Genomic DNA, 9,239 nt, shown 5'->3' with positions numbered 1-9,239 from the left:
CGCAGCATCTAATAGTTCTACCTTCCTCCCTAAAAGACCCGTGTAATTACAATTAAAACAAATAGAACGCAACGTTTTATAAGACACTTGAAGAAAACAACAAAAAACAGAAAAGATGGTCCCTTAACATAAAACCCAGAATATTTGGAGGGTTTTGTCGAATTACAAATGAACAAAATCTCACAAACCAACTTGCTTCAAGAGCTTCTTGTGCCAAGAAAAATCTGGGCTTTTATTGGGGGCAAAAGGGAATAGGTTTTTATTTTAGTTTACAAGTTTTTTTTTTTAATAATTTTCTAAAATTCTTAAATTTTTTAGATTTTTAAGATTTTCACTTCTTATTTTCAAAGTAATGCTTGCCAGATGTCACAAGATCATCATTTCCTTTTTTAATGGAGTTACAGAAAATAGCATAACAGTTGACAGGTAAAAAGATCGAGTAAATTGAGACCAAAAAACCTCACCAATATCAAATTGGGAAAAAGATGTCAAATTCAGCCCTAAATAAAACCGATGAGAAATTTCTTTGAAAAAAAAATAACAGTTCATTGTTCAGGAATCACAGCTTTATCCCAGACGAAACCAAGCACTTAAACATAGAAAACCAAACGTTCATACGCTTAATTACATGATGCCTGCCTGCCTACGTTCTTTCTGCTAATATTATTCCTGCTAACGCATTGCGGACTAATTTTTCAGTTTCGGAATAACTAAAGCCAGCAGTTATCGGATCCCAAACTACAATCATATTATCTACACTTTCTTACGAGGTAGAACCTTGTTTAAATGCAGGTAAGGGATAGAACACAGGCACCCTTTATTCCAAGGTTTTCAACAGCCTAAATAAACCCGCTGCCTCTCTAATCCTTGAAAACTCGATGCAGAAGGCTTGAACTTCGATAAACAGATCCCTAACTGAAAAATGTAAATCAAATGTAGGTTATTATGCAAACATCATAGGTTGTTGATGTTCATAGAAATGACAACCAATATAAAATCTGACTAAAACTGAAATACAATACTTACCATCAATAATTCTGTTTCGGATTAAACTCTGCAAGAAAACACATACGAGTCGCACAAGCCTATTCTGCATGTACTTATCCTGAATTTTACAATGATTGTAATATGTGAGGCACAAAACTTTGTTTTAAAGAAGAGGGAACTAATATGAAACAGAAAAGTTGAACATTTTAACTTTGTATAAATTCTCAACAGTTATTCTATCCCCTCAGAAACAGCATTCATAAAGTCAAATCCCAACAGATCAGACTAATAAATCGAGAGTCTAATTATTGGGTCAGAATTTTGATGATTTTGTTCTAGTTGCCTGTGCCACTGCCTATTAAACCAAGCTTTGATTTGAACACTGTTAGTGAGGGAGAAAGCTTTCCTATTCAGAAAATCTTTCCACTCCCTCTTTAGTTGGCAACTTGGGCACGTCAACACAAACCCGAGAGCACAACTGTAAATCAGCCAAAAGAAAGGCCCAACTTTGACATCATCAAGAGCATGCCAAATTTTGAAAATGAAGTTACATCTTAGAAGCTCCTTTTCTTTGTCAACTAACTGGAAAAGCATATTGTTTAATTACAATACACATTTCAAAATTGAAAAAAATTATAATAAACAAGATCTTGTCAAGCAAGCATTTAGTAATCATAAAAATTTATATCACTCTGTATAAGGAAATAAGTACACTTATATCAAACATTCAAATAAAGAAAGAAAGTCTCTTGGTAGACCTGAAGAATCAAAGGAATAAATACTGCTCCAGTAAGCTGAAGACAAAATGGGTATAATCTAAATTGAAGAGAAATTATCACTTGAATGAAAATAAAGGTAAGAACTTGGAAGAAAACACTTCAATTACGATGGTCAGTTAGATAAAACATTAACACTGATAAAATAAGAAAAGGGAAAATTTAGAAAGAAAAGGAAACCAGGCAATGAAAATGGAGGGTAAATCATATGCACCAAAAAAGCTCAATGCCAATCAAGGCATGGCATCAATCTGGCAGTTGATGGAGCAGATTTCAAAACCTTTCTAATTGGTGACCAGTGACCAAAACAAAGATTGTAGTTTTAAGTATTTCCTTAAAGCCTGGTTAATTGCCTCATTGACTGTTCGAATTAGAAAAAGGGGAAAATTTAGCTACAAGGATAAAACTTGGGATAATGTGTAATTTGCACTTCTTGTAAGCTAGAAACACATTTAAATAACAGAAAAAAGTTTGAGGCTGATTAGTAAGTTTAAAATAGCACAGCAGCTCTGCACTCTTCCCTAACAAATTCTACACGTGAAAATAAATTGTGTCTTCGGGTGCTACATGGAATATCTAAAATGTTTGACTTCTATCAATTGGTGAAAATTTCAAGAGGAACTTTGGCCACGGAAGCAAACTGCAGTAAAAGGGTAATCTTCCCAATCTGGTCTTGCCTTTCACTTTATCATGTCTCAACACTCAGTCAAATACATATATTATCATCTTTTATATACCATCAATCCAGTCCCATGTCATTAAACCAATAGAATTAACTGACATACTCCAGACGAGAAGGAGATAGGTCCAAGATGAAATTTCTCATTTTCATACACATGTATACACAACACACAAGACACACATGCACATAAACACACACTATATATATGGGAAGTACCTTGATGTTTTCACAGGATGATATACAATTAGTTATGTACGTACGAACAAATTCCTTCGGAAGTTCAACAGCAGTTGTGAGCCGGTTCACAACTTCCATTGAGTGTAGACTCATGTCCATGTTAACAAGAACTGTAAAATACCTGGACAAACCATTTGAATGAATATTTTCACATTAAAAGAAAAATGAAAATTAACATGTTAGAAAGAGCATGTTGATTGGAATGTATTAAACAGAATTTCACTGAGTCACCAAATACACACTCAGCAATTTCTGGAGAATTTATCAACTTGATAAGAACATCAACAGCAATAAGCGGATTACTTTCCACCAATTCCTGAAATAAAGGGAGTGCCGTTAAGACAGATTTTTTTTAAAAAAAATCAATAACTGCTAAGACAGAATAATAATAACTTAAAGAGACAAACTGTAGAATTCTTAAATAACATACAGGTAGCTTTCTTGGAGTCAATCCACAGTGATAGACAAGTTTAGGGTCATTAGCCAGCTCCACGAGGACTTGCTGAACAGAAAAAGACAAGTTCAGTCTATTCCCAACCACAATAATAAAGCCAGGTAAAGATTCAGCCATTAGAAAGAGGTTTCTAAACTAGCAGATTAGTATACATCTTCTGCATTTCCCCATAAATATGATGAACCACGTCAGACAAGTGCCACTTTACCAAGTAAGCATATTTTGACATATACTTCATTGTGGATTTATGTCCAAAGACCCAAACAACATCAAATCACAGACTCTATACATAGAAACGCGCATATATATAAGTATGTATATATGCTAACTGAATAATTCAATTTTGACTTCATTTTTATGGGTGAATGGATTTATGGAAAACATAAAAACCTACAAGTTTTTCAGATCCACCAGAGGTAAATAGGACAACAATCAAATTTCTTTTACCACGTACAGTTGTAACACAATTAAAAGAGAGTAACAACTACCAAGCCTTTTCCCATTATTGCAGGTATCTCGATTAAATCACATCTTCTAACAAAAGCATCTATAGGTCTTCTCTGTGATATGTACATCAGGACATGTGGACTTTATAGCCCGAAAAGTAAAAAAAGAAGTTAGGGTGACTGTCAAAGTGTACAAGCCAGTTGTACTATGGACATGACGGTTGTAAGACAGGAAGCAAGATAAGTGCAGAAAGGGGGAAAACAAAAGATAAAGAAGAAGGAAAGGAAATGTAAACAGAATAATGAGCCGCAAATGATAGCACTCAAGCTAGAGAGTGAGCAGAATGTCCTATGTCAATGGATAAGGGGTGAGCAAAACTCGATAAGATTTGAAAAAATTGAAACAAAATTCAAATTTCGAGTTATTCGAATTATTCGAGTCAACTCCAATAAATAATTCGAGTTTCGAGTTCGAATCGCGTTGAGTTTTATAATTCGAATAACTCGAATAATTCGAATAACAGATTGGTGTAAATACCCTTTTGATCCCTGTCAAGTTTGAAAATGAGCAAATTAGTTTTATCTAAAGTATTTTTTTTTATGTTGTTTTGAAAAAGTTTTCAAATATATATGATTTCAAATTTATGTGCTCTAACATGGAATTAGTTATATTGTAACAAAATTTCAATTTGACATGTTCAATTTTTTAATTTAACTCAAACAATTTTACTCGATTCGACTCGACTCAAATTTCATTTCACTCGACTCAATTCGGAAAAATTTCAAATCGAATTAGGATGATAAAATAAGACTCGTCAACTCGATTAACTCGAAATTTTTTCACTCGATAACGCTTGCCCCTACAGTGGATAGAGAAGGAACGGAAAGACAAAAAACCACAAGCTTTTTCCTTGATTTTTCTTCTTAATTGAAGGTTAGATTCTAAGATAAAATATTACTTAAGAGTTTCATTCTAATTGCAGATTTTGATCTTATAATAGACCAGATTAGACTAACACAAATCCTTTCATCCAATTCTTCCATGCTACATAAGAAGTCTCAGATATTGAAGTTGTTAAGGTTCAGTGATCAAAGCCACTGAATATATACTCAACAGTACACATTTAAGCATTTTCAGAATGTACGTTCTACTATGATACCACGGGTTCATGAAAATTTAATGTAACTGGTGTTTATTAGTCCCAATGAACTTATCACTCGATAAAAACAAGTCATGTAGCTTTGCATAAATAAATGCAAATCACATGGTTACTAAATGAGCAATTATTAGATTGAAGGGTATAAACCTCTTGTTGGTTAGGAGCAAGTGGTCCCCTCAAAGCTTTTGCAATTAAATCTCTCACTGCTGCTCCTCTACTAGTATCAGCACACATTCCTTGATCCCATTGAAGCTCATGATTGTTATCAGGGTTGAGCCACACTAGCTGAAAAATTCTTGACAGGTAAAACATGTGAACTCCACTAACCTATTAAATAATAGCCCTGAAAAATGTTTTACCTCCTCATCCACAGGGAACCTAGGTGGAAGAGGCCTGATCCAATGAGGAATTAACCCCTCCAACGACAAATTTGCTATCAATCCACTTAGGGCTTCATCTCTGTCCCCAGATCCAAGTTTAGATTTGGCTCCAGGTTCTAAGTCAAACCTAATGAGAAAAAAACAATGCATGAAAAATTTATTAAATGGAAAATCAAATAAGGAATAAAAACTTGAAAACAAAGAAGAAATACACATCTTGAGAAACACACTCTGCTGAATTCGCATCACAACCAGGAGGAACATCAGGATCTGCCAAAACATTTTTCACTGCAGTGCTTTTTAATAAGCAAGCATACGGTTCAGGATGGGCTTTCTCCAAATATTGCTTTTGTAACTGCTCTTTTTGTGGGAAAGTCTAATGTAAAACATATAAAAGAGAGTATTTATCAGATGAATGGAAACAAAAATCATAAAGAGAACGGTTTATTGATAAAAAGGACAAAGTCCGCACCAACTTGGTAGAAGAATAAAACTTAACCCAAATAAGAGCTCAAAGTTGATTTTTTTTTTAATCAAAAACAGTTGTAACTACATGATAAACTTACTTGGGATGAAGGATCAAATTTCTTGATGTACTCTGAAGCAGATTGTTTAAGAAACTGCAAGAAAAAATTCAACAGCAAACTGATCTCTCTGAAGTATGGGAACTACTATAATCAGCTATAGATAACAAAATACAGCTATCTAACCCATGGCAGAGAAGAGCAACAAGCTTTACAGAATAAACACCTACAAAAATCAAACAAATATCCATCCAAAGGAATGCACAAAGTAGCACAAACAACAAATGCATACATTTTTTAGAACCAATATTGTTACATGATTGGCTTACCAATGACTGCAAAATGTCAAAATGAAGAAAATAAATTGCTAGGATAGAGAAGTCCAAAGTGATTTTTCCTTTGTTAATTCCATTCTTCAATTTAAGGAAATAGTCTTTTGCAGGCAGATTCCTAAAAGAATTCAAATCGCCATCTATGGTTGGTGATTAGAACTTATCACACAGGAAGAAGCGTCCAAGAAAATGCAACTAAATTTGAAAATCTCCCAACTTGAAAATGTGGCAAAGGGGGCAGAGAGAGATAACCAACCTCTTTACTACTGTTGGAGTTGCCAAAGCCTAGCAAATGGAGGATAAATGCCCTTTCATAATTTTCAGCTCCCTCATCACATGCAGCCTGCAATAATATCCAGAAGACATAACAGACATAAAAGAGATGATTGTTTAAGTCATATAAACATCGAGAGAAATATAAGGGGGGATTAAAGGAAGAAAAGAAGACAGATAAAATATCATTAACAATGGCAAGAGGAAACAACTTGTTCTTATTCTTCTTTTACTTATGAGGTTAGAAAGAACACAAGAAGCAAACTCAATGCATTCCTTGAAATATTAGAATAATAACAGTGGTGCAAGTTTAGTTTTCTTTTTCATTTTTTTAAGAAAAATTTGTCTATGTCTCACGCTTGCAAAGTAAACCTCTTCGAGACTCCGACTGACACAGAAATGCTTAATATTATAGAATAGCCACAAGAAAATTTCAAACATTCCAGCATAGCAAAATCACACAGAAAATGTTGCAAAGAGAAGTTTGTCCCTAATAGTATAATATGTTTTCCTGCACACACCTAGAGAATAAATTAAAAAACATTAAAGGATAACCACAATAAAGCGGGCTTAATACATATAAAACGTAAAACATTTTCCAAACTTGAAAACAAGAAACATAACAAAGAACAAAAGAAAGCGGCTTACATTTACAAGAAAAGATATAAATGGGTTTGCAGCAGACTTTTGAGAGGAATAGCTTCGATGAAGAATAGCAAATGCAACCAATCGTTCAGTAGAACTGAGCATCATTTTGTCCTGGAATTATTCAAGCTCCATTTAGTCAACAATGAATCCAAACATGTCAGCAGGAAACATGCTCACTTTGCAAAGAACCGCTATAAACTTCATTATAAGTTAAAAGATACATAATCTAGTAGGCAGCCTTGAATTATGCAAGAACCAAAGGCTAAAAATGGAGCAATTACCTCGAATAGGAAGTTACATATGGATAATACTATCTCATCCTTTATACTTAAAAAAGACACTTGTACAACTTTATTATTTTCAATTGAAGCCATAGCTTGTAAAAAGAGTAATATAAAAGGTCAGGTAAAACAGAAGGACAACACTTTTATCAGCCTTTGCCTTTTCAAAAAGATGCCGCCAGGTGCCAAAGCCTACACCTTGCCTAGATGGTTCCAAGGTGTTTCTAGTGGCTAGGACCTTTGCCTTAGTACACTGAACATATTCTACAGGAAAAATAAAACTAAAAATGTATAGCACATGAATGAAGCACTTCACAATGTTCGCTGTAACCAAAAATGAAATCCAATTACCACTCAAGATGAAATTTTGTTTAATTTTAACATATACAATGCATTAATGGTAAACAGTCATTAAGTCTATTGTTTTACATGAACCTTAATTATAACTCACAATTTGCAGCAAACCAATTTAAGTATATTCAAAAGTGAAGAGATGTGGGAGAAAAGTAACCCACCTAAACTGGAGTCTTTCATCATTTTAGGTGTTTTATTTCTCACATTCATGGACACAATAAAACATGAGCAAAAATCCACTCGCATAAATTTCAGAAACCTTTTCTCCTCATCACTTGATTCAAAAACAAACAATTTGAAGTAAATCCAATTCCACTCTAAATTAGGCCTCTAACCAATTTACGCCTATAATATCTCCGAAACAACACACCAAAATTATACTTAGTACTCTATTTATTTAAGATTTCCGGGGTGTGAAAGAGAAATGCAAGAATGGAGGAAGGGAGATGGAAAATGAAAAAATTGAGTTTTAACTCAAATTTGGTAGGAGTGATTGCCCTTTTTTGTCCATACTAACAAATACAATCTTACCAAATTGGAAGACTAGAGATAAAAATAAGCATCATGTGTGTTAAGTATTGCCAACTTAAAACCCTAGTCAACTTCTTTTGAAAATGGAACCATAGATCTATCAGATATGAAGTTCAGCAAGGGAGCATTCCATCCGATATCAATTTCATCTCCTGTTTTATTTAACCTAATTTTCAAATTCACATTCTATAGTACCATGATCTAACACTATGTAACTGAATTCCCCAAAATCAATAACAATTAAGTAAACAAATTTCACAGTATTTCAGCTAGCCTTTTCAATTTAAAAAGGAAAAAAAAAGTAACAGATTCTGAACAGCTGGAAAGGAAATCCGGAATAAACCCTAAAAATGCTGTAAAACAAGTGAGAAGGAAGAAAATCAAATAAAAAAGAAAAACCAAAGACCATGGAGAGAGAGAGAGGGAGAAAAAGGGGAAATGACCTGCAATAAGAGTGAAAGAGAATAGCAGACATTGAAATGCCGGAGCTTGGGATTGGTGAAGAATTCAGTGAGCGTCTCTTCGATTGATTTCTGCTCAGATGAAGATTTCAATAAGTTGACTATCTTACACTGTTCTTCAAAATTCAGCATCTTCTTCCCCATATTTTTGGTTCTTTAAATGAATTTTGTTCAAGTATTTAAGCAAGCAAAGAAGAGTACTGTTCAGCTGTTTTGGTATTGGTAAGCGGAGTAAATCTTTACTCTATACATATATCTATGCTTATTCTTTTATTCTCTTCAATGAAGAATAGACCCTTATCCGCCGGATCGCCACCCAAATTGATTTTGAAATCCCTAATTTCATTCTGATCCAGCCCAACCCAGTTTCAATCGGTCCAAATATAATAATATTAATTTTTTGTAAAACAAATCTATATTATGCTTCTTCTTCTTTTCTTCAATACATCATAAGTTATTTTCTCAAATTTTTTTCTATTTTTTTTAATTTTTAATTATCCATTAAACTTTAATTAAATGTATTCATTTGATTTAGTTTAAATAAATTATTATCTATATCATTATTTTTAATTTATTCAAATAAAAATTATTTAAGATAATATAAATATTTTATTATTTTTCACAAATAACATGAATTAAACATGCGAAAAATGAATCCCAACCCAATTTTATAAAAAAGGAAAAAGAAAAATCTAAGTTAATTATCTTATCAT

General features: G+C 33.2%; 1 protein-coding gene across 1 annotated transcript; it reads right to left on the bottom strand.

Moving 5' to 3' along the window:
• Window positions 1–501: 501 nt before the first annotated feature.
• On the bottom strand, window positions 502–8,875 carry LOC107897174 (CCR4-NOT transcription complex subunit 11). Its single transcript, XM_016822533.2, has 12 exons — window positions 8,509–8,875; window positions 6,900–7,010; window positions 6,235–6,321; window positions 5,689–5,742; window positions 5,353–5,498; window positions 5,102–5,249; window positions 4,890–5,027; window positions 3,113–3,184; window positions 2,925–2,998; window positions 2,662–2,803; window positions 1,027–1,105; window positions 502–915 (listed from the first exon to the last, which is right to left on the bottom strand). The coding sequence occupies exons 1-12, from the start codon at window positions 8,668–8,670 to the stop codon at window positions 818–820; spliced, it is 1,311 nt and encodes a 436-aa protein (XP_016678022.1). The 5' UTR covers window positions 8,671–8,875; the 3' UTR covers window positions 502–817.
• Between the last annotated feature and the right edge of the window lie 364 nt (window positions 8,876–9,239).

The sequence above is a fragment of the Gossypium hirsutum genome, chromosome A10 (assembly GCF_007990345.1).
Source record: "Gossypium hirsutum isolate 1008001.06 chromosome A10, Gossypium_hirsutum_v2.1, whole genome shotgun sequence".
In the NCBI taxonomy this organism is placed as follows: Eukaryota; Viridiplantae; Streptophyta; class Magnoliopsida; order Malvales; family Malvaceae; genus Gossypium; species Gossypium hirsutum.
The sequence above is the reverse complement of the archived record's forward strand: the minus strand, read 5'-3'. Positions and strand labels throughout refer to the sequence as shown.

Coding starts and splice junctions, on each gene's coding strand:
- LOC107897174 (XM_016822533.2), bottom strand. CDS start 8,670: ATGGGGAAGAAGATGCTGAATTTTGAAGAACAGTGTAAGATAGTCAAC. Junction 2,804..2,924: donor AATTCTCCAGAAATTGCTGA/GTGTGTATTTGG, acceptor TGGTTTGTCCAG/GTATTTTACAGTTCTTGTTA. Junction 1,106..2,661: donor CATCCTGTGAAAACATCAAG/GTACTTCCCATA, acceptor TGTAAAATTCAG/GATAAGTACATGCAGAATAG.